Source organism: Misgurnus anguillicaudatus, chromosome 9, assembly GCF_027580225.2.
Source record: "Misgurnus anguillicaudatus chromosome 9, ASM2758022v2, whole genome shotgun sequence".
NCBI lineage: Eukaryota > Metazoa > Chordata > Actinopteri > Cypriniformes > Cobitidae > Misgurnus > Misgurnus anguillicaudatus.
The window spans coordinates 22,655,009-22,680,208 of record NC_073345.2 but is presented as its reverse complement, the minus strand read 5'-3'; the positions used below and the strand labels follow the sequence as shown (position 1 = coordinate 22,680,208).

Sequence of the window (25,200 nt, the reverse complement as noted above, 5' to 3'; positions counted from 1 at the left end):
TACGTCACCACATAGAAAATAAGGCAATCTGTTTCATGGCGACTTTAAGGGAATACAAAAGAAAATGTTCTTCTTTTAATTAAGAAAACCAGCTTTGTTACTTTATGAAATGGCTTTATTTGCAGGTAAAGTTTAATGTTTGCTACACAATTTTTATTGATGATTTGAATGCAAAGCAACATTTCACAACAGACATAAAATGAATACTCATTTCAGTTTTCTTATTAATGTTTACAAAAATTATTCATTATAATCTAATTTAATTATAATAATTATATTTTAGAAATATAATTATACAATAATTATATTTATTGTGCCTTGAGTTCATTCAAATTCATTTAACATAAAAAATATTAGTTGACTCAGAAACATTGTGTAATATTTTAAAATTGAACGAACTCAACATTTTCAAGCAACCAGGGAACTGAACCAACATTTTTATACAGTGTATTGGGTAACCAATGCATTGTGTCATATGTAAAAATATATATATTTTTTGCTCTCTTAAAGGGATAGTTCACTTTAAAATGAAAATTATGTCATTTATTTACTCACCCTTATGTTGTTCTAAACCTGTATGAATTTCTTTTTTCTGATGAACACAAAAGAAGATATTTTGAGAAATGATGGTAAACCCACAGCAGATAGTGACTATTGACTTCCATCAAAAAATAAGATGGAATTTAATGGGTATGTCAACTGTTTGCTTACCATCATTTATCAAAATATTTTCTTCATCATTTATCACAATACTTCCAAAATATTTTTTCCTATACTATTGAAGTCAATGGTCATCTGCTGTGTGTTTACCATTATTTCTCAAAATATCTTCTTTTGTGTTCATAAAAAATACATGAAGGTTTGGAACAACATGAGGATGAGTAAATGACACAATTTTCTATTAAAGTGAACTATCCCTTTAAATAAGGTTTTGTTCCATAAACAAACAATTTCCTCAGAAGTGGAAGGTATGTACAAAGGTCCTGAATCCTTCTGAATCCTATTGTGTTTGTGTCCTAGTTAAGTTATGCCGTTCTCAAAAATCCAGTCTGTAGGATCATTGAACCTTTGTCGTTATAGATAAAGCTTTGAAGAGCCACTGTGTCTTAAGAATTTTTATTACTCATAAATGTTTGAGGTCTCGGTGTTTGCTGATGCCAATAGAAACTAGCTGGTATGACCAGCACGGCCAGACCTCGTGTTTCATCGCAGCCATAAATAGATTTGGCTTGGTGTCAGTTACTGAAGAACGAGAGGAATCCAGCACCTTAGTGGGATCTGGTGAGGCCGATGTTTTTATTAACCAGAACTATGGTATTTATTCCAACATACTGTCGCATTACCAAACAGCTATATGCATTGATATCAATTATTTTCAATCATTTTAAAGCTATTTTCTGACATATAACAGCTGAGATATCTTGGATCGTATATGGAGATGAGGCCCTGTTGAGGTTGTGTCCTGACTCAGTCCTATTGTGGTAACAACTCCTTCTTGACAGCGGCATAAAATGAAACGCATTGGGTGTGTCTCAAGAATGAAATGGGTAGCCATATAACACTTTCATCTGAAGATAAGGGCTTTCAAGGTGTCATGCTGATAGGAACTCTGATGTTATGTTCTGGTTAAAAACAAAAAAATATGAAACTGATACTAATACGTATTTGCTTAAGAATGTATTAACATGTTAAAACATCACAAATGTTTGGTTTGGGGCAAAGTTTGGATGCACTTGTTTACTTATTCTTAAAAGAGAATATACTGCCATCTACAGTACAACATGAGAAGTCTTCTTGTATCAATAGCCAATGGATAATAATGATGTTTTTGATTATTCAAACATTCTGCCTAACATATTTGTATTACTTCATATTTTTCCTGTTGGTCTATGAAATAGAAATCAAATGTCTGTCCCTCATCTCTACAGAACCTGATACAGTGCCATGGTTTTGCACAACTCATTAACATGTTATCATGAAACACCTGTGAATCCATCTGTTTGTCGGAGAGGAATACCAGGGTTTGAGCTGTGTCTATATCTCCATGGAAATCCCGTAGCATATATTCATTCCCTACATTTGTTTACTCTTCTTTACACTCATTGCATTTGTCTTATTATGAATTAATACATCAACTGTGTTTTCATTGTCACGTGACCTGTGTGTTTGTTCTCCTGTGATGTACTACCAAAAAAATAAATATATTTATGAAGAAATTGTCTAAAAAAATTCACTTGGAAAAAAGTATGATGCACAACCAAATATATAGTTGGTTGGACATTGTGAGCGGGTGGCCATCACATATTTTTGTGGACAGTGGGGGGCCTTGAAGTAAAAAAATTGAGATGCACTGTTCTAGTTCTAATGTTTAGGGAGCCTTGTTTCATAAAATGAAAATATCAAATGTTATATCTGAACAATTGTCACCTTGTATACACCGAGTGCTCTCCAGGCAGCAGGTCTGATATTATCACAAATCAGCAATGTGAGTAACTGAAGTGTCCAAAATACTTTATTTACTGTATATACTTTTCTCTGTGTTTCATGTGTTTGTCCATAATGGTCTAAAGGGACTTTTGGGGGACTGGCCATGTACCCTCTCTATGGCCCAGGATGCTGTGATGAGCTCCGGCCCCTGTGTGACCGTGCAGAGGACAAGCAGGTTCAGAAAATGGATGGATTGTCCATTATTTAAATGTGTCCTTGAAGGGAAAATGAGAAGTACACTTGTGAAAATAGTTATACATTTTTGGACATTCTGTTTTTGCTTGACTTGTCAAACAACAAAAACAATAGCAGGGTTGCAATTTATATTGAATATTGGCACAGGGAACAAGAAAAATATGTTTTTACACATTCAAACCGCCCCATCCATCATACTGTCACTTAATTAAAAGGCTGTCAGCATCAGAAGTGGCATTGCATCGGACCGGGATGTATTTTAGTTTGCTGCTCAAGTCTTGAGCAGTTATATTCAGATATAAATAACACATTTTACTCTGCACACTGCCATTTTGCTTATACGTCACTGAGCTATTTTTAATTAAGCCAAGGTTAATTCATTGATTCTTTGATGTGATAAATATTGCTTTTGTAACCTGATAAAACAAAAGTCTGAATTTTCTTAGGTTTATACACTTACCTAAAGGATTATTAGGAACATCTGTTCAATTTCTCATTAATGCAATTATCTAATCAACCAAGTTGCTTCAATGCATTTAGGGATGTGGTCCTGGTCAAGACAATCTCCTAAACTCCAAACTGAATGTCAGAATGGGAAAGAAAGGTGATTTAAGCAATTTTGAGCGTGGCATTGTTGTTGGTGCCAGACGGCCGGTGTGAGTATCTGCTCAGTTTCTGGGATTTTCACGCACAACCATTTAAAGAATGGTGTGAAAAGGGAAAAACATCCAGTATGCGGCAGTGCTGTGGGCAAAAATGCCTTGTTGATGCTAGAGGTTAGAGGAGAATAGGCCGACTGATTCAAGCTGATAGAAGAGCAACTTTGACTGAAATAACCACTTGTTACAACCGAGGTATGCAGCAAAGCATTTGTGAAGCCACAACACGCACAACCTTGAGGCGGATGGGCTACAACAGCAGAAGACCCCACCGGGGACCACTCATCTCCACTACAAATAGGAAAAAGATTCTATAATTTGCACGAGCTAACCAAAATTGGACAGTTGAAAACTGGAAAAAAGTTGCCTGGTCTGATGAGTCTCGACACGCACTAATGGAAAAGAGGAAAAGAAAACATATCATTATAATGTGTCACTGACGTAGTGATGTGAAAATCTCATTACGAGCAGGTCAATCAAACAGCTCTGTATAAGCCAGACTTCTGTAGGCTAATAATAACAGAGTAAGGTTAAACATCAACTATTCTAATATTGCTTGAAAAATTCAAACACTTTTTAACACAGTTGATGAATGACAACAAATGACTGGAAAGCAAGAGCCCCACTAGCAATTTTGGGGGGTCCCATTAGTGCGTGGGCCTGTAAAATTATACCTTCCCCCTCCTTAGTGGTTTTATTAGTAATGCAGTTTAAAAAAAAAGTATATACAGACCTTGTTCACAAGATGTATCATGTTTGCACCACTTACATTTTCATTTCATAAACAGAGATTATGCAACCCAGTTAATCATCTTTTGAAAATGGAAAATGTTAAAAAGGTTTTCTTCCTAATAATAATAATCAGCATAATAATAAAGAACATTATAGTAACAACAGACAGAGTGGAGATAGTACAGAAATCACATAAAACACGTATAAATTGACACTTTGTATATTACCTGAACACTTGAGAGCTTTCATTCATTACTCCAGTAACCATATTACATTAAAGTAGCAATTTGTCCTAAACCTCTTGAGCATAACTCATAAGAAGCTCTTGAAAAGGTCCTTCATAAAAGAAAACTATTATCTCCCCAGATACTTTAATACATAAGAAATATCCAATGTAATGGTCGTGCCATGCATATATATATATATTTTTTTTTTGATGAAAATAAGTATAAATGAGAATAGCTGAAAGCATTTTATTGCTACAGACTCTATGTGCTAAGATTCTGCTGCTAATGGGGAACTGTTTGTCCATACAGCATATTTTTTAGCTCAGGTCTCTAATAAATGCATAGAGGATCTGAAAAGATTAAAGGTTCCCTATACCTCAATGGTCTTATTCCCAAATAAAATCTCCTAAACCGATCAATAAAAGGGTCTGATCATGCTGACATGTTTACAGAATACAAAATACCCCTCTTCCACCTCCCACAGTAAAAAATCTTTTTACACTTACATTTTTAAGTTTAATCAACTAGGATTAAGTCATTTTAACAGGACAAGTGATGAGTTGCTGTAACTTATTAAGTTACAGTTGCATTTTTTATAAGTTACAGCAACATAGTTAGTACAGTTAAAATGACTTGTAAATTCAAGTTGATTGAAATTTAAGTGCAAAAAGATTTTTTTAAGTGCATGTTCTTTTGAATGTCTTCTTTATCATTTCAATACACGTGCAGCCTGCATTTCATGACAGACCAACGAATGTGTAAATATCACAAACACTCATAACTGCTAAATTAAAACCTTAAAGGTGACATATAATGAAAATCTGACTTTTTCTATGTTTAAGTGCTATAATTGGGTCCCTAGTGCTTTTATCAACCTAGAAAAATGTTTAAACCATTCTCTGTAAGCATGTGAAAAAATAGGTCATTGAAAATTTTCTCCCCTTGTGATGACAGAAGGGGATCTTATTGTAATAATTCCGCCACTTAATCTGCTCTATCCAACCATCACTGCCATTTAGCGAAGAGATCAACTCATTTGCATTTTAAAGGACACACCCAAAAATGGCAAATTTTTGCTCACACCTACAAAGTGGCCATTTTAACATGCTATAATAAATTATCTGTATGCTATTTTGAGCTAGAACTTCACATATGTACTATGGGGACACCAAAGATTTAATTGGCATCTTAAAAATATCTTGTGAAATATCCTCTTTAACTGATGTACTGTGTATCCAATATAAAAAAAATATTTTTTTAATCTTACGAGCATTTATTCTTTGCTTCTACTGCTATTATGTATTTGACCTTTACACTAAAAGATTGATAATGCTTTACAATAATGTTAATATTATAAAAAGTGTTCCCAAATGCTTGCTCTAAATATTGGATCAGTTTGGATAAATGTATACACATAAAAAGAGAGAAAGCAATTCTAGCATATTTTCTTACTGAGTAATTTTTAACACATACAGTATGAAATTTAAAAGCTGAAATGTATAAAATGTCCAGTGGAAGTTAAACATGTTCCCACTCAGATGTAATGGACACATGCAGTTAATAAAACTAAGACTCTTATGAAATAAGATTTTTTTGTTCATTTAAAGGTAATCTAATGCCAATCCAAATGATTTTACTGAGATAAATATGAGAATTGCTTAACTTGATGACATTGACATTCCTTCTGCCATTGTTTAAGTTTTCATTTCAATATGTTCCAAGCCTTGCATTATTATTATATGATAGCCTTTGATTTTAATTTGACTACAGAGAAAACTTATTGATTTAAATGTCAGGCTTCATAAACCGGAGATGTGAGAATCCTTAAGGATTACGTCAAAAATGTCAGTTTCTTATAAAGTCATAGAGAATATTCTTTCAATATTTAACTTTGTTCTTTTGGGTTTTTAAGTAATATTATTGTTTCTATGTAACCATCACAATGCCCGTCTTTTAAGTAGAAGGGGGAAAATCTGTGACAAGAGAAGACAGTATCTCAAACACATATGAATACTATATTATACAGAACATTATCACTATTAGACCGCAGGAGACAAAATGAAAAAAATCTAAGATAATATGAAGCTTTGCAAAGGTGTTTTTATCTTTATGCTAATTGAATCATTTCATTCAGAACATTAGAGATGTCAAACACCATAGATGCATTTGTCAGCCAAAGCCCTTGACTTTGCAGACTCAAATAAAGCTGACATCAGTAAGAAGACTGGAGTCTGTTCTTCTGCCCTCAAAGAGATCATTATGTGTTTTCTTCAGTTCATCAAGGAGAGAAAAGTCATGTCAACCCCCTTTCATCTATAGAGCAATCACATTTCTTTCATGAACCGACAAGAAAATAAAAGAAAGACCAGGGTTTCTCAGTGTGAATATGGTTGATTTTAATTGCCCTGACACTGTTGGAAGTCTGACAATGAATATGAAATGATTCTGTAAAACAACAGTTGTGCTGCTTTTGCTGTCATTTCAGAATGTGTTGATTTGATACTTTGTGATTAAATGGCGTTGTTAATTGTGACAACTTTTTTTCGAATTAATTTAAACCCAGAAGAACTTTGAACACGGCCCATACTTTGAATGTTGGCCCATATTGATAGGATAGCGTCCTGCAGTTGATGGAGATTTATGGGATGCACATCCAGGGCACGAAGCTCCCGTTCCACCACATCCCAAAAATGCTCTATTGGGTTGAGACCTGGTGACTGTGGGGGCTATTTTAGTACAGTGAACTCATTGTCATGTTGTGACATGGTGCATTATCCTGCTGGAAGTAGCCATCAGAAGATGGGTACATGGTGGTCATAAAGGGATGGACATGGTCAGAAACAATGCTCAGGTAGGCTGTAGCATTTAAACAATGCCCAATTGGCACTAAGGGGCCTAAAGTGTGCCAAGAAAACATCCCCCACACCACCACCACCAGCAGCCTGCACAGTGGTAACAAGGCATGATGGATCAATATTTTCATTCTGTTTACGCCAAATTCTGACTCTACCATCTGAATGTCTCAACAGAAATCGACTCATCAGACCAGGCAAAATTTTTTCAGTCTTCAACTGTCCAATTTTGGTGAGCTTGTGCAAATTGTAGTCTCTTTTTCCTATTTGTAGTGGAGATGAGTGGTACCCAGTGGGGTCTTCTGCTGTTGTAGCCCATCCGCCTCAAGGTTGTGCGTGTTGTGGCTTCACAAATGCTTTGCTGCATACCTCGGTTGTAACGAGTGGTTATTTTAGTCAAAGTTGCTCTTCTATCAGCTTGAATCACTCTGCCCATTCTCCTCTGACCTCTAGCATCAACAAGGCATTTTCGCCCATAGGACTGCCGCATACTGGATGTTTTTTCCCTTTTCACACCATTCTTTGTAAACCCTAGAAATGGTTTGCGTGAAAATCCCAGTAAGTGAGCAGATTGTGAAATACTCAGACCGGTCCGTCTGGCACCAACAACCATGCCACGCTTAAAATTGCTTAAATAACCTTTCTTTTCCATTCTGACATTCAGTTTGGAGTTCAGGAGATTATCTTGAACAGGACCACACCCCTAAATGCATTGAAGCAACTGCCATGTGATTGGTTGATTAGATAATTGCATTAATGAGAAATTGAACAGGTGTTCCTAATAATCCTTTAGGCGAGTGTATGTAAAGATATTACAGTGCAAGGCAGCACAAACATGCATTTTAGTCTGGGACTATAAGCCCTGTCCGAGAAACTGCCCCTATGCCAAAAATGGTAGCCTACAGCAGGGGTTCCCAAACTTTTGATTTGGTGACCCTCTTAAATGGGTAAAATCTTACATGGGACCCACCAACATATTTTAAATGGAGAAAGATTTTTTCCTCTTTAATTATTGAGCAGTTTTTGGCCTACAGCAGGGGTTTTCAAACTGTGGGTCAGGACCCACTTGTGGGTCACAGAGTGGGATAACGTGGGTCGCTCTGGGTCCAGTTATTGATGAGCAATGACAATGATTTTGATATGATATACCTAAGGTATTTTGTTATTCCAATAACACTTACATTTCAAAATGTAACAAACTACTCAATTATTAAAGAGGAAAAAAATCTTTTTTTCTAAAGGATTTTACTTATTTAAGTGGGTTCCAAATCAAAAGTTTGGGAACCCCTGGCCTACAATATCATTTAGAGCTAGCCACTGAAAGGTAAAAAATCTAAAGAACCAATAGTGGGGTTCTAGCGGTCTATTAAAATACAACAAGCAACAACTACTAGGCTGCGGCTGCTGCTGCCACTACTACACCACCACCACAACTACAACCACTACTACCACCACTACTACTACTACTTCTACTACTACTTCTACTACTTCTACTACTACTACTACTACTACTACTACTACTACTACTGCTACTATTTGCATTTGTATTTGCATGTGCTGTTTCCATCCACTGACTGTACCATTTCTCATACAATTAACTAGACAAGCTCTTTTCTCTTTAAATGTAGCTTTTTTGGTTTGTTTTTGCTTTGTTTTCTTTGGACTATGAATGTTCTAACACACATCATGAAATTAAATAATTAAATCGAATATTACAAATGAATAAGAGAGAGAAAGATATTTTAGTCACCAAAACTACAAATCCCATAATCCATTGCGCCAACGTCATCTGCACGCGCCGAGTCGTTCGGTCAAGTGCAAAGTTTAAAAGGTATGAATCCGTGCATTTTAGTCGCTGCCGTTAGTTTTTATAAGGAGATACATGCTTAAATAACTATTTTTATAACTATTGGTAATAATTGTAGTTGTGACTATTTTGTCTTAATGTTTGTTTTGCAGTTTATTTGTATATGAACTACGACCCAAATAACGTTAAGTAAGCAGCTGTCTTGTAAAATTGTGCACGGCGATGTATTTGTTGATGTTCACAGCTTTTTATTTTTTGACTTTCCCCTATTGAGATGAAATCGTTTTAATACACAGACCACTGTCACCATTTTAACCAATATAAATAGATAGACAATAAAATAATGAGACTTGTTAAATAATGATTGTTGATTAGGAAAGTACTATCGTGCAGTCTGTCTGACTCTGTACTGTACTGTACTACAATATAATTGACTTTTTTTCAGTGATTAGACCGTATAATGGCTCTGTCAGGAGTGCGCGTGATTGAGTTGGCAGGACTGGCACCAGCGCCCTTTTGCGGGATGATACTGGCGGACTTCGGCGCACGAGTAATCCGGGTAGATCGGACAAAGATGGCAATGACTGTAGACACACAAGCAAGAGGTAAACAGTCGGTGGCATTGAACCTGAAGAGTCCCAAAGGAGTCGCTGTTTTAAAAAAACTTTGTGTCCAGTCAGATGTCGTCCTGGAGCCCTATCGTAAAGGTCAGTGCATTACATTTTTTGTCTTGCCCATCAATGCTTAGGAATAACACTTTCTGTTTAGCTGTTTGATGACAAGGTACATTTTTTGCCTTCTTGAATAGTAAGTCCTATTATTTATAACTCTTTCCTGTGATGATTTTTGTTTGTTTATGAATACAAACCTGCTTTTATTAACGACTTCTGGCTTTTTTAACATATGAATAGTTCACTCAAAAATGAAAACTAGCCCATATTTTACTCACCCTCAAGCCATCCGAGGCGTATAAGACTTCTTTCAGTCAAACACAGTCAGAGATGCACTATCTTTTTAACATTATAATGGCATAGTATTAGTGCCCCATGTTTAAAGTTTAAGAAAGTGCATCCATCCATCAAAAACTAATCCATACAGTTATTAAATGTCTTTTGAGGCAAAGCAATGGGTTTAAGATTATGATGATAATTTTATGTGAATTGTTCACCACAAAACTAGTAGTACGCCTTATTTAGCCTTCCACCATGTTGATGCAAAAACGAGGCTGTGAGGGATGGACATCCAGAGCGTGCTTGAAAATGTATTGTTTTGTATCGTTTGTTCAGCCATCAAAACACAGAAAATACATACATTTCCACAGGACAAAAAAAATCATGAATTGTTAAAATTAGAAGGGACATATGACCCCATGTTAACCTGTACATACAGTGCATAAAATCTGTTATGTTATTATCCTGTTGGCTAATTACTAATTTCTAATGTTGCATGTTGCTTACCTTTCTTTAAAACACTTCTACATTCATGTCATAGATATGTACACTAGATGTCGCCTTGGCTACGGCAGTTCATTGGAACAAATGCGTCAAATAGAGCCACCATCTTGAAACAGGAGAGCCCTGCATCAGCGTCATTCTAGGCAATTGTGTAACTGAAATAAAATCACCATAAATCGTCATGAATGCGATTTTCTAGGTTTTCTTTTGGATCGTTCCAACCTTTCTCCAATAAGCACATTGGCCAGAATCAACAGAAGCAAGATTCATTTCTAACTAAATAACATTTATACACAACTTTGGAGGTTCATATGGGGTTTTACCTGGGCTGCATGATTCTGGCTAAAATGTGAATCACAGTTTTTCTCTATAGATGGTTTCATTGGGCGCACGTGCTGTGACACGAAAAGCGTCTGGTCCGAACTTTACTTCCAGTTTTTGTTTGTTTAATGGTCTGACTAGTTGCTGAAACTGAACTCTTAAACAAATACCTTGTAGAAAATAATAAATGTTTTGGGTTCCTATGTAATCTTATTTTGCTTGTTATATAAATAAACTACTTTAAAAGGACTTTTATTTATTCTTCGAGTTTACCGGAAGTTACGTGATGACAACGAAAGCCGCTTGTTTATGCTGTTACTGCTGAAACCGTCTATAGGAAAGGATATCACGATTTTCTCAAACGATTCTTTTTTAACAAAGTAAAAAAAAATGTGCTACACAGGACTTTCAGTTAAATACAGTGTCTTAAAAGTCTCTTTTCCTTATTTTAGACCCCTTAAAAGTTTAGTAACTTTAAATTTGTTAGCTGTTAAACATAAACGGGCCAATCTTAAAACTTTAAAGGGGACATTTCACAATTTTTTTTATATGATAAATAAATCTTTTGTGTCCCTAGAGCAGTGGTTTTCAATCTTGTCCTAGGGGACCCACTGCCCTGCACATTTTGCATGTCTTCCTTATCTAACACACCTGATTCAGATCATCAGCTCATTAATGGAGAGATCCATGAACAGAACTGGGTGTGACAGTTAAGGGAGACATACAAAATGTGCAGAGCTGTGGGTCCCCTAGGACAAGATTGAAAACCACTGCCCTAGAGTACATACGTGAAGTTTTAGCTCAAAATACCATATAGATCATTTATTATAGCATGTTAAAATGAGCGTGAGGTGAGCCAAAATGTGCAAGTAACCCGAAAGGTATCTTAGATCCTCCAACCAGAGACGTTGAGGTTAAACATTCCTCGGCTAGACTGAAGTCAAGAGAAGACCAAGCCTTTGCTGTGGCTGCACCAAGTCTGTGTTTGTTCTGCTATTTAGTTTTATGTTGTATATGGTTTTGTTTGTTATATTGTGCAGCACCTTGGTCAACAACTGTTGCTTTTATTGGTGCTATATAAATAAAGAGTTGAGATCCCTCACAGCCTAGTTTTGGAATCAACATGAATAAGGCGTATATGTGCCAAGGAAGTTAAGGGTCATTTGATTTCATGTGGACTTTTAAAGGAGGAGGAGCCACTGAATTTGTCCCATGCTATAACTTATTTTTTCAGATGAAATTGCAATGCATTTACCATGCTGTGCATTTTTAAGTACTTTAGTGGTGTCGTTTATGATATTATGGCAGGTCTCGTGTCCCTGATAAACTAGTTGTTTTCTCTTGACACAGTGGTTATGAAAGCATAAATAAATAAAGTATAATGATAAAACATTAAATCACGTCAAAACTAAAATCAAGTTCTTATAAAATAAGTTCTGTAAAGCATATTCTATAGCAATTAGTTTATTTGTTCGTAAATTATTTTTGTTATGACAAACCATTAAACTGTATTGTGTTTTGATTAATTTTGTGTTCATTTAGTCATTGTTGATTAATGACAAAGCTTGTTGATTTAAAAACATTTGTTCTTGATTTGGTGAAGTGATTGGCATTTCTTTCCTGATTTTAAATGCAACAAGAATAATTTTCTCTAAACTTCTTGTTGTTTTTAGTTGTATTTAAGTTTTTGTGCGCCTTTACGATGTTATTTTCTCTGGCATTATTAAGGTGTTATGGAGAAGATGGGTTTAGGTCCTGAAAACCTAATGAAAGAAAACCCACGGCTGATCTACGCTCGACTCACCGGCTACGGTCAGAGCGGATCTTATGCCAAGGCTGCCGGGCATGATATTAATTATCTGGCCATGTCAGGTAAGGCACACTATGAGCTTTAACCAGGTGATGGTGGCTAATAATACCATCCGAAATGGCTTTAAGCCCATGCACATAGCTATTTGAAAGTAGGGTAAATCTCATGTGAAGGTTGAAACTTTATTGCAGAAAAACTTTCTGTTAATTGTTCAAACAGATTGGTTTTCTTTGGAATAAGTTCAATTATTTAAATATGAATATTTGATGAGAAAAGCCCCAAATGAGGATAATGTGATATTTTTGTAATGGATTTAACCATTAAATACACATTATTACAAAAGAGTCTTTCGAAGTCACTGTGTTTATTTCCATATCATTAAACATTTGTCACAAGTCCATTGTAAATGAGTTAAGTAGTTTGAGGATAGACTTGGAGCTGTTTACAAGACATGTCCTTACAACCCATTTGCAATATTTTTCTGTATTTTGTTATGTTACACTTCATTCTGCTGTTTTTGAATGCAAGAACACGTCTTGAAACAGTCAAGTATCACACTTGAATGAAGTGTCTCAACACTCTGTACGAAGTACTCAAATCTATGTTTTTGGCCGATGTAGGTCATCTTGGCAGCTGGATTTCAGATTTTTTTATTTAGTCTGCAGTGAATAATAATAGAATTTATTAAACTATGGGTATTATTGACATGATTGAGAAACTCAGACTAAGTATTATACTGTGAACCACATTCAGATTGTGCTCGATTTACACAAGCTACTGTACACCGTGTTGTCTTTTCATTTGAGTGTTGTTGATGAGTTGAAGGTCAAGTTTTGCTGAATTGATGCTATGGCTGTGGTTATGTTTGGGTAGCACAATAAAAGACCTTGTTATTGCATAGTTTGATCTGGTTTGCGGGTCATTGGCTTTGACCTTACTTGTATGTCTACAGTACGATAAGCATTTTTACTTAATTGGGTGATTCTCATGAAATCCAGATTTAGAAGGTGTCCAGCATCAGAATTTTAAAAAGCCCTATTTCCTATAAAATTATTTAAAAAAATTTATCATTACCGCAACATGGTATTACATTAAATGTATGCATTTACAAACTCATGTTTCGGTAATGAGAACTAAAAAGTTGTAAAAAATAAGAAAAAATAAGAACTGCTTACCTGGTAGCCATCTTGAGTGTCACAGTCAATTATGTCCCTTCCAACAAATTTATTTTTTGAAAATGTTAGTTCCCTGAGGGCTTAAACAATGTTGCGGAGAATGAGAAAATTGGTCTTGGACACATTTATATTCCTTATTATTGTCTCTACATTTATCAATGATCACCAAATACCACATGTTTCTTTACTGTAAATGTTTATAGTATAACATGCACTGAAGCTTTAAAACTTTTAGATTTTTTAATTATAAATATTTCCATGTCAAAGAACCCAAATCCAGTCATGGACACATTGCGGTAATGAAATGTGGAAAAAACAACAAAATTGGTTTGTATGATGTCATTTGAAATCATGTGCAAAATAGTACATGAAGAGATGTAACTGTATGCTTCTTATTTTGATAGCATTTACTTTTTTATCAAAATGTTTCATGACACCTCATAAGTCTAATTTCACGAGAATCACCCAATTATCTGTAACAACCTTTCTGGGTCTATCTTGGCCTCCAAAACGTGTATGGTTGTGTTGAATCTAAATATTGGTAGATGCACTGCTAATCTGTAATTGAAATAAATAATGAATGAATAAATAAATAATATCTGTTACATTAGTTACTCAACCATTTGAAAATGTTTATCATGTCTTGATCTTCAGTTCTTCTTATTGAGCCTAATGATTTATTCTTTCTTTCTTCATAGGACTTTTATCTATGCTTGGTCGTAGTTCGAAGAAACCTCACGCGCCACTAAATTTGATGGCAGACTTTGCAGGAGGAGGTCTCATGTGTGCGTTTGGGATTGTTTTGGCTCTACTGGAGAGAAGCAGGTCTGGACAGGGTCAGATCATTGATGCCAGCATGGTGAGACATTCCACCTTGCCTTAAACACGTTGTTTCCTTTTCTTTAAAATAGCAGGAGAACAATTTGCTGTTTCCTGAGACTTTTAATGTAATTGTTTTGTGTGAAGGTTAGCTCGAGCTGAGCTGCTTCTTTGAAATAACAAGTTCATCCCATATCATTAAAGCTAAACCATTATCGTCAATGCCAAACCATTATCCATACTATTTTTGGAGGAAAAAGCATAGTTTCTGCAATCTGAAGTGTTGATGTACCTGTATAATTGGCTTTTCCAGCCAATTTAAAAACATTTCCATTACCACAGTTACCATTCTGTAGTATTAGGTCTTTTCTAGGAAAGATGACCTGGAAACTAGAAAATAACTGATGCTATCAGTCTTGTCTCTTTTGGATCTATTATTCAAGCAATGTATCAAATGAATGTTGAATGCCAAAAACCAAGTGACAAACTAATAAATGTTGTAGCTGCTTATTCATAGGCATTTTAATGTAGTGGATTCAAAATAAAACGTAATGATTTAGCTGCCAAGCTCATACCTAATGTGTGTTGGTGTCACAGGGTGACGACTTGTCAGGGCGGAACCAAAAATTGAGGAAGTTGGTTCCGCCCGGATGTTTCCGCCCCGACCGGAAAAATGGAAACACCGGACATCCGGCAGCGTTGCGAAGGCTGTAATCAGCGGATTGAGCACAGCTGTGGCTAGTTAACGAGATCGCCGGGTAATTGGATAATGGGAGCGTAAGGAGAAGTACAAAAAGCACAGTTAGAGGACAGTTGGGAAGCGAAGTGTGTGCTGAGGAACGGAGCTGTGCTCATTGCTAGACGTGGTGGCTGGATATATTTCTCTCTCTTTCCCCCTTCTCTCGTTGCAGTTACGGTGGACCGGCTGGATTTAAGGAACAACCCTATGGGTGAAAAAGGAACTACAGTCCAACTAGTAATTTGAACGGAGAAAAACGAGAAGCGATTTGATCGCACTGCACAACGTACACAAAGGCTATCCGCTGTGAGTATGCCCATGGTGTAGTGTAACTAGCGGAAACTTGCATGTTGTGATTCGTTGGAGTCCTCCAGGAGTAGGAAGGCGGCCCTACCCCTATCAGTAGCGTGGTGGGCGAGCCGCCAGCAGCATATATATTTCATACAGCCACCGCAACGCGACTCTGGTCTGGTCGTTTCTGCCACCGCCTCTACGTTAGCCCCAAGCACAGTGGAAGAGATCGGGCGTTTCCCCTCGTGGTGTTGCACTTGCAGTGTGGTGAGTGAGATTTTACATATTATAAGCTTTTTCACGATAGAGTGGTGCTGTGTACTTGCCGTGGGTTGCCGTGTGTCTTGTCAGAGGAACCCCGCACCATCCATTCTCTCCCTTGGAAGGAGGACGCCGGGGCCAACGACCGTAGACCTTATTGCCATCATACGTGGTGTGCTGTTCAAGAGAGTGAAGAGACGCAGGCCAAGTACTGTGGAGGACTGTGAGTATTATAGTGAAAGCAATTGTGGTGTAAACTTACCTGTGTGTGTGTCATCGCAGAGTCGGAGGCGAACGGGTCCGCTGCCCCCGGGTCCCTACGAAAGGGCGCCCTTATCTGGGATTTGATCAGCCTACGGACAGTGGCGATAAGGCAGCGCTCGACCCGGCGAGGTGGTGTGTGACCTTCGCCCCCCTGCTGACCTACCGAAGGAACGACCGTGAGTAACATAGTAAAAGCAATTGTGGTATAAGCTTACCTGTGTTTGTATCATCGCAGAGTCGGAGGCGAACGGGTCCGCTACCCCCGTGGTCTCTACGAAAGGGCGCCCCTATCCGGAATTCGATCGGCCCACGGACCGTGGGGATAGGGCGGCGCTCGACCCGGCGAGGTGGTGTGTGGCCTTCGCCCCCCTGCTGACCAACAGTAAAGAGCCGACTGTGAACGTGATACTTACCCCGAGAGCTGTAAGCAGCGGAGCTGGTGAGAACCATTCAAAGACCAATAACAGTGTTTCTGTGTCCTAGCGATCACCTGTGGAGAGAGAAAGGAAACGAGAGAGAGTCAGTAAAGAGCCGACTGTGAACGTGATACTTACCCCGAGAGCTGTAAGCAGCGGAGCTGGTGAGAACCATTCAAAGACCAATAACAGTGTTTCTGTGTCCTAGCGATCACCTGTGGAGAGAGAAAGGAAAACGAGAGAGAGTCAGTAAAGAGCCGACTGTGAACGTGAAACTTACCCCGAGAGCTGTAAGCAGCGGAGCTGGTGAGAACCATTCAAAGACCAATAACAGTGTTTCTGTGTCCTAGCGACCACCTGTGGAGAGAGAAAGGAAGACGAGAGAGAGTCAGTAAAGAGTCGACTGTGAACGTGAAACTTACCCCGAGAGCTGTAAGCAGCGGAGCTGGTGAGAACCATTCAAAGACCAATAACAGTGTTTCTGTGTCCTAGCGATCACCTGTGGAGAGAGAAAGGAAAACGAGAGAGAGCCAGTAAAGAGCCGACGGTGAACGTGATACGTACCCAGAGAGCTTTAAGCAGCGGAGCTGGTGAGAACCATTCAAAGGCCAATAACAGTGTTTCTGTGTCCTAGCGATCACCTGTGGAGAGAGAGAAGAAGACAAGAGTGAGTCATTGAGGAATCGACGGTGAACGTGATACTTACCCAGGAAGCTGTAAGCAGGGAGCCGGTGAGACCCCTTTCAAAGTCAGTAACAGTGTCTTTGTTGTCCTAGTGGCCGCCTGTGGAAAGAGAAGAAGGCGAGAGTAAGCCATTGGGCACGGACAGTGGAGAAACCCCTAACAGCCACACCAGAAGTTGTCTGCCTCCAGGAAGAGAAGAAGGAGGGCGCCACGGCCAGCAGGGTCCAGGCGGGAGCCTGACGTCTCCTTTTTCCCCCGTTGATGGTGGTTGGCACCCCCGTTTTCCCATCCCTGTCACCCGTGGCTGTAGTCTCCCTGGAGGGAGTAGAAGAAGCCATTAGTTTTAAAATTCCCCTTCCCCGAAATTTCCCCCCCATCCTTTTAAGTATTTAAGATTTCAATAAAGCTTGTTTTAAATTTTACTTACCTGTTTCCGTGTTTGTCTGGTCATTGGGTCGGCTTTGGGGACCTCCTCGAGGTGGGAGTTGAGAAGGGGCGTGGCTTTAGCCAAACACAGCCAGCCCCTAGTGGTGACATTGGTTTACTGTAAAATATGAAAATTAAGGCTATTAGGCAGTAGGTTGCTCATCCATGGAGAATTTGAATATTATGTGCTTGTATTATTAGTATCTGACATTTTCTCATGGATTGATGCAAGCGTTTGCTCAGGGTGCTACGAGTTTTTTTGCATTTTTGTAAAGATTATTGGTGAGTTTTGTATAAGTCCAGCTTTATATCTAACCAGCTAGCAAGAAAAGCATATTATATACTATAGCTTATAAAAAATTATATATATATATTATTATAAAGTTGATTAAATTATATAAGAAATAATAAAAGCACACAGGATTGTAATATATTGAAAGAGGACACAGTTGGACAAATTGCATTTCAAATTTTTTTCTAAATGCATTTGTTCACCAAAATAGTGCTTTTTCTCCCTATTAGTTACTGTACAATTAAAAAACTTTTGTGTTTGCATTGCATTAGCAGCACAAAAGGTCAGGGGTTTGATCTAGGGTGGCAAAAGTTTTATACAATATACATTTCATACATTACTTACCGGCCACTTTATTAGGTACACCATTCCCACTGCTTGTTAACCCAAATTTCTAATCAGCCAATCAGCAACTCAATGCATTTAGGCATGTAGACATGGTCAAGACGATCTGCTGCAATTCAAACCGAGCGTCAGAATGGGGAAGAAATGTGATTTAAGTGACTTTGAGCGTGGCATGGTTGTTGGTGCCAGACGGGCTGGTCTGAGTATTTCAAAAACTGCAGATCTACTGGGATTTTCACGCACAACCATCTGTAGGGTTTACAGAGAATGGTCAGAAAAAGAGAAAATATCCAGTGAGCGGCAGTTCTGTGGGCGCAAATGCCTAGTTGATGCCAGAGGTCAGAGGAGAATGGCCAGACTGGTTCGAGCTGATAGAAAGGCAACAGTAACTCAAATAACCACTCGTTACAACCGAGGTATGCAGAAGAGCATCTCTGAACACACAACACGTCGAACCTTGAGGCGGATGGGCTACAGCAGCAGAAGACCCAACCAGGTGCCACTCCTGACAGCAAAGAATAGGAAACCGAGGCTACAATTCGCACAAGAAAATTGAAGATCGGAAAAACATTGCCTGGTCTGATGAGTCTCGATTTCTGCTGCGACATTCGGATGGTAGGGTCAGAATTTGACGTCAACAACATGAAAGCATGGATCCATCCTGCCTTGTTTCAATGGTTCGAGCTGGTGGTGGTGTAATGGTTTGGGGGATATTTTCTTGGCACACTTTGGGCCCATTAGTACCAATTGAGCATCGTTTCAACGCCACAGCCTACCTGAGCATTGTGTCTGACCATGTTCATCCCTTTATGACCACACTGTACCCTTCTGATGGCTACTTCCAGCAGGATAAATCATCTCAGACTGGTTTCTTGAACACGACAGTAAGTTCACTGTACTCAAATGGCCTCCACAGTCACCAGATCTCAACCCAATGGAGCATCTTTGGGATGTGGTGGAACGGGAGATTCGCATCATGGATATGCTACCTACAAATCTGCACCAACTGCATGATGCTATCATGTCAATACGGACCAAAATCTCAGAGGAATGTTTCCAGTACCTTGTTGAATCTATGGCACGAAGGATTAAGGCAGTTCTGAAGGCAAAAGGTGGTCCAACCCAGTACTAGTAAGGTGTACCTAATAAAGTGGCCTGTGAGTGTATGTGTCTGTGTATTGTGTATAATTATGTGTATAAATACACATGCATGTATAATTTTAAGAAAAGAAAATATATAAGTATTCATATATATATATATATATATATATATATATATATATATATATATATATATATATATGTATATATATATATATATATATATATATATGTATATATAAAAAATATACACGCATGTGTGAGTATTTATTCATACATAAATATTATACACAATAGACACACATATATAATCTAAACAAAAACTTTGATTTGCAATTAGTTGTAGTATACTTATAAAATGTATACCTTGTAATTGACAGTGTTTTTTTAAGCCACTTTAGATGAAAGTGTCTGATAAATGCATAGATGTTATTTATTCTTTTACATAAGTTATTGACTTTTTGTGGTAAGTCTTCCAGTACTCAACTCAATGAAGTGTCGCTGGCATATTTTGGTTCATCAAAGTGCTCCATTTTATGCGTCATAGTTTTCACAGCTGAAATATAATGGCAATTAGCAATCGCTATTTTTTGCTCATTAATTAAAGATCTTTCACATTCTTTTTTGTGATAGAAGTGCCAGACAATAAACCTCCGCTTTGAGGCCAAGTTATTCATTCAACACAGTCTTAGTCCTTTAGTAAATTAATAGTATCTTATACAATCTCTATATGTCATTAGATATTCACACCTAGTTGAGAGACGTGTTAATAAAGTGATGTTCTTGATAGCCCTGCACAAGTTAAGCTATGTCATTTAAAGGTCATTGAAAGTGCTTGAATCTATTTTATGCAAGACATTTTCTGGAAAAAAATTGTAGGATAATATCATAAACATTTTAGACTTTTTAAGCACACGTGCTAAACTGTTCTTTTTAAATGTTTATATCTACTGTATGTGAATGTTGATTCATACCAAAATGCTTTTTTGCATAGTTGTGTTGTAACGTATGTAACTGTTGGACGCTGCGTCTCCCTTGCTATAATTCCTGCGTCCTTGTAACGCTGTCTTCGGCTATATTTTAGATAGCTATATACTTCCTGTCTCCCGCGTCACCCTGTCTTTGTCTTTAGCCTTACCATTTATTGAATTTGATACACATTCAGACGCACTTACCCTTGGAGGCGTCCCCAAAGTGTCACCGCAGTGACTCAGAGCGAGTTCCCGCAATGGGAACTGTAACAATGTATCTTAAAAGGTCACATGATTTTGAAATGTGTCCCCACATTTAGTCCTTGAATTTGAGGGTATTGGACCTGGAAAGTCCTTGAAAGGTCCTTGAATTTGAAGTTAACTAAAGTGTGGGAACCCTGTACTCAAATACTTTCAGCAATTTTATATTTATAACAAACAATGTTATTAACCCTCAGACCATACAAATCAAAGAAACGTTTCTTAGACACGTTTTTTATCATTACATCAGCATTGCACGGCTGTGTTAAACAACAATATTTTTTTTTGAGCTGCTTACACTGCTTGTTATATGAATAATGATACAGATAGCATTTGCCCCTGCTTTTCTGCATTCAGCACTTTCTTTAAGAACCGTCTCTAGTGTCACTGGCTCAACCAATGCCTGTCAAACAGTACGGATAGTTTGATAAAAAACCTGTTGGTGATTCTAGCAAAGAGAAAAGACACATTTGACTCCACAGTGTACAACTCTAGACCAGGGGATCTAAACTTGACTATCAATAATGGACTATTTTAAAAGATAAATATGTGATTTTTGATATAGTGTGATATACTATGCAAAGTAATTGTTTGAAAATGATGACATAGATGTTATTTATGAATGTCCTCCTGGTTGTTCTGCATGGTGGAAGGTGCAGCTTATGTCGGCTCCTTCATGTGGAAGTCCCGTAGCCTCGGTCTGTGGAACCATCCACGCGGTGAGAACTTGCTGGATGGTGGAGCTCCGTTCTATGATACGTACCGTACTTCTGATGAAAAATATGTGGCAGTGGGAGCAATAGAGCCGCAGTTCTACCAACAGCTTCTTCAAGGTCATTGTATTACAGTCACTCATTATGTGCTGTCATGTTCTACACACGATGGACTACATTTGTGCAGATTGTCAATTGAAAATTGGTGTTTGTGTGATGTCATTGTTAATATGTCCTAGTTCGAAGGCTGATAATAATAAGAGCTCCTTAAAGGACAAGTTTGGTATTTTACACTTAAAGCCCTGTTTATTATGAAATAGAACGGTTTTGACTGAAATTTCGACATATGCGGCTGCCCCGAGAATTTTTGGGTGTTTATTGTATCACCTCCTACCTCTACAATGGCTGTATAGGTGCACTGGAACAATCCTTCCTAAAATGCATTAAACTTTTGTTTACAAAGACGGAAACTCACCGAGTGGTCAGGGGTGTTCACTGATATGCTCACACAAAAATCGCTGCAAAAGATGCTTTCCAACAGGGGTTTTAGCATTCGTTGTAAACTTGTGGACCTATTTTTCCAAACGCCTCACATCCGTACATTCTTCCATTGAGAGCTTGAATAATAAACACTCCAGACCAGTTGGTGGCGATAATCCACCTTTGCCAATTGCAAGGATACAAAAAAAGTCCCGGAGCGGAGTAATACCGTACCTCACAGCACATCTAATACAAGTCAAAGCAGTTGGACAAAACTACGATAAAACCTGTTGGAATTTGTCTTTTGCAGCGATTTTTGTGTGAGCATATCAGTGAACACCCCTGACCACTCGGTGAGTTTCACGTCTTTGTAAACGAAAGTTTAATGCATTTTAGGAAGGATTGTTCCAGTGCACCTATAAACCCATTTTAGCGGTGGGAGGTGATACAACAAACATCCGAAAATTCTCATATGTCCAAATTTCAGTCAAAACCGTTTTATTTCATCATAAACAATCTGAAAACAGGGCTTTAAGGGTAAAATACATAATTATTATACACACACATATATGATGTAAACAAAAACTTTTATTCTGCAAACGATTAGTTGCAATTAGTTGTCATGCAGCTCTAATACAGTGGATGTCGATTTTCTGTATTTTGTGTCATTTTTGGTTTTCCTTATTTCTTAAAGCATAATACAACTGAAATAAACCTACATAAAGGACATCTAAATACAACTGACATGTTTAACCGCAAGATTTTCAGGGTCATGTTGCTCTTGCTGCTGTGTTGTTCATTTTAAGCAGACATTCATAGATTAGGAAGAAACCACAGGACCCTTCAATATTTTTTCTCCCTGATCATCCCATACAAGACAGCATATTTAATCTTGCTTTAAAACCTTAATAAGTCGATTGCTATATTGTTATCTTTAGCCCTGAGATAAAGAACACCCCTTAAAAGATTGCATACTGGTCGCTGATAGCTTTCAGATTAGTAGTCAGCCATAATATCTTCATCCTCAAAAGCTCCTTCATTGATTTTTCCCCCCTCCTTTTTATCTCTTATTCGCTAACGAATTCTCTTTGGCCTTAGGTCTGGATTTGGATCCGGCTGACTTGCCTGCACAAATGAGCGTATCTGATTGGCCGAAACTCCGGCAGACGTTCACCCGCGTCTTTGCCACCAAGACGCAGACGGAGTGGTGTCGGATTTTTGACGGGACGGATGCGTGTGTCACCCCAGTGCTTTCACCAGACGAGGTGCTATCGCACCCTCACAACAAGGCGAGGGGATCATTCTTGAAGGACGCTCAGGGGGAAATAAGTCCCAGACCCGCTCCTGTTCTATCCCGGTCGCCTGCCGAGCCCTCGCTCTCTCGTGATCCCTTCATCGGAGAGCACACTCGCCCTGTACTCCAGCAGTATGGGTTCGAGAAGGATCAGATTGAACAGTTGCAGTCTGCTGGTATCATTGAGTGTAATGAAGCTAAAGCACGACTGTAAGTTGAACCTGGCAGGTTATGTATTAAGATTTGCAACCAGTATCTACCACACAAGGGCATTTAGGAGCAAAATTACGACTTTGGAACCACTGGTGCCTTATTTGAGATTGAAAGTCAAGTGGAATTTAAATTTCAATATCACTCTTTATGTCAGCAGACCCATCACCAGAGTTTTATGTATGACTGAAAAGCTTTTATCAGGGAAATTCAATAATGGCAATCTTTAAAATGTTTTTGAATTATTAATTCATACTAAAATGTAAGAGCATTTTATTTAATTTGATCAAAGGCTGTATTTAGGTTGTGAATGAAAAATCCTGATTAATAAGCGCTGTTAGCAGGAAATGCCGACTATGAGTCACAGACTAATTGGTGTGGGTGGGTAAATTAATGCGTGTATTATTCGCCTTTCAATCATCCTTTCCAAAAGTTGGGCAGCACTGGTGATGTAAGATATTGGTGCGAGAAGAACCAATTTATGGGTCGGAGTAAGACATTTCTTTATTTGTTATTATTGAATATTATTGATTATAGGACCTGGTTTAAAGCACAGAAAGCTGTCAAATGGTTTGAATGTATCTCTTGGTACATTCTCCATACACTGTCAGAAAAAAATGATCAAGAAATAGTCCCAAGCTGGTGCAGTACCTTTAAAAATGTCCTAATATGTACCATTTAGGGACAGATGTGTACATTTGGTACCAGCATGTTTTTCTGAGGTACTAATATAAACGCTTTAGGTGCAAAGGTGTACTTTTTAAAATGTTACCGCCCCAGTGGAAGTTTTTTGAATTTTTTTTCTTGACAGTGTATATAGACACTTTAGACAGTCTTTATGATACAGCTCTGACTGTTTTTGTGTAGATTTTATTGTAAGTATCTGATATTTTGAAAATAAATGTTGTATTTTCTTATATTTGAAGATTTAAGTGAATTTGTACTACACTGCATATTTTAGTATTCATTTTCCTGATGAGCAAAATAAACTAAGAAAAATTTTTAGTTTTTAGACCAAAAATATAAAATGTAAATACATTTGTGCTTAAAACAAGCAAAAAAATCTGCCAATGGGAGTAAGAAAAAAAATCTTGAAATAAGTTTAACCACTTAATTCAAGAAAAAAATTCTCACTCTATTGGCAGATATTTTTGCATGTTTTAAGCACAAATTATTTTACTTAAATTCGCTTAAATTGTATTTTGTTTTGTCTGAAAACTACTTATTTTTTTGGGTCATTTTGCCCATTAAGAAAATGCATCCTGATTTAAGTTTTTTTATATAATATTTGTACTGAAAACAAGACAAAAATACTAAGTAAGAAAGTCATTTTGTAGTGCAGGAATATATGTAATTAAAACTTTGAGAATCTATTTACATTAAAACAATACTTTTGTTTTCTCATCATAACGTTCTGCAACCATTTTCTTCTTTCGTTGGATACAAATCCTATTAGCGAAACAGAGGAATGCGTTAGATAAAAATAGTTCATGACTACTCTAGCTTAAAATCTGATCTCATTCATGAAGCAATGTGTGGAATGTGACAATTTAATCCATGTGACACCACCTGACAGGATCTCTGTGATCCATTGCTTGGTGCATAATTTTACCCCTTTAGTGGAGCTACGTTCACTACAATATTTTCCATCTAAAGTTTATGTCTATCACAATAAACGATATGTTGTTGGAAAGCTCTAAGAATGTATTTTTCATATTTCAAAAACCTTTTGGCAGTAATAATAATGCAGTGACAGTAATTTATTAATTTGTGACCAGAGTATGCAGCAAAACCGTTGACACCTAGTGGCCGTTGTTGGTAAAATCACTAAAAGTGTGACACAAACCTCATTTTTACTTGAAATTTGGTTCAGAACTACTTGAGACTTATGGCTTCATGTTTGCATTATTACTT

The 25,200-nt window shown here is 37.6% G+C and overlaps 1 protein-coding gene across 3 annotated transcripts; it reads left to right on the top strand.

Moving 5' to 3' along the window:
• The first annotated feature begins 8,888 nt into the window (after positions 1-8,888).
• On the top strand, positions 8,889-24,195 carry amacr (alpha-methylacyl-CoA racemase). 3 transcript variants are annotated; one of them, XM_073871315.1, is made up of 6 exons: positions 8,889-8,983; positions 9,405-9,666; positions 12,463-12,606; positions 14,418-14,581; positions 21,239-21,422; positions 22,881-24,195. In XM_073871315.1, the coding sequence occupies exons 2-6, from the start codon at positions 9,420-9,422 to the stop codon at positions 23,288-23,290; spliced, it is 1,149 nt and encodes a 382-aa protein (XP_073727416.1). In that variant the 5' UTR covers positions 8,889-8,983; positions 9,405-9,419; the 3' UTR covers positions 23,291-24,195. The 3 variants fall into 3 exon arrangements, with proteins under 3 accessions (XP_073727416.1, XP_073727418.1, XP_073727417.1); XM_073871317.1 differs by having other exon boundaries at positions 8,937-8,983; positions 9,412-9,666; XM_073871316.1 differs by lacking the exon at positions 8,889-8,983 and adding an exon at positions 8,987-9,064.
• The last annotated feature ends 1,005 nt before the right edge of the window (positions 24,196-25,200 follow it).

Bases quoted from the DNA above. Each gene is read 5' to 3' on its own strand.
- amacr (XM_073871315.1), top strand. From the start codon at position 9,420: ATGGCTCTGTCAGGAGTGCGCGTGATTGAGTTGGCAGGACTGGCACCA. The intron at 9,667-12,462 runs GTCAGTGCATTA...GGCATTATTAAG, and splicing joins CCTGGAGCCCTATCGTAAAG to GTGTTATGGAGAAGATGGGT. The intron at 12,607-14,417 runs GTAAGGCACACT...CTTTCTTCATAG, and splicing joins TAATTATCTGGCCATGTCAG to GACTTTTATCTATGCTTGGT.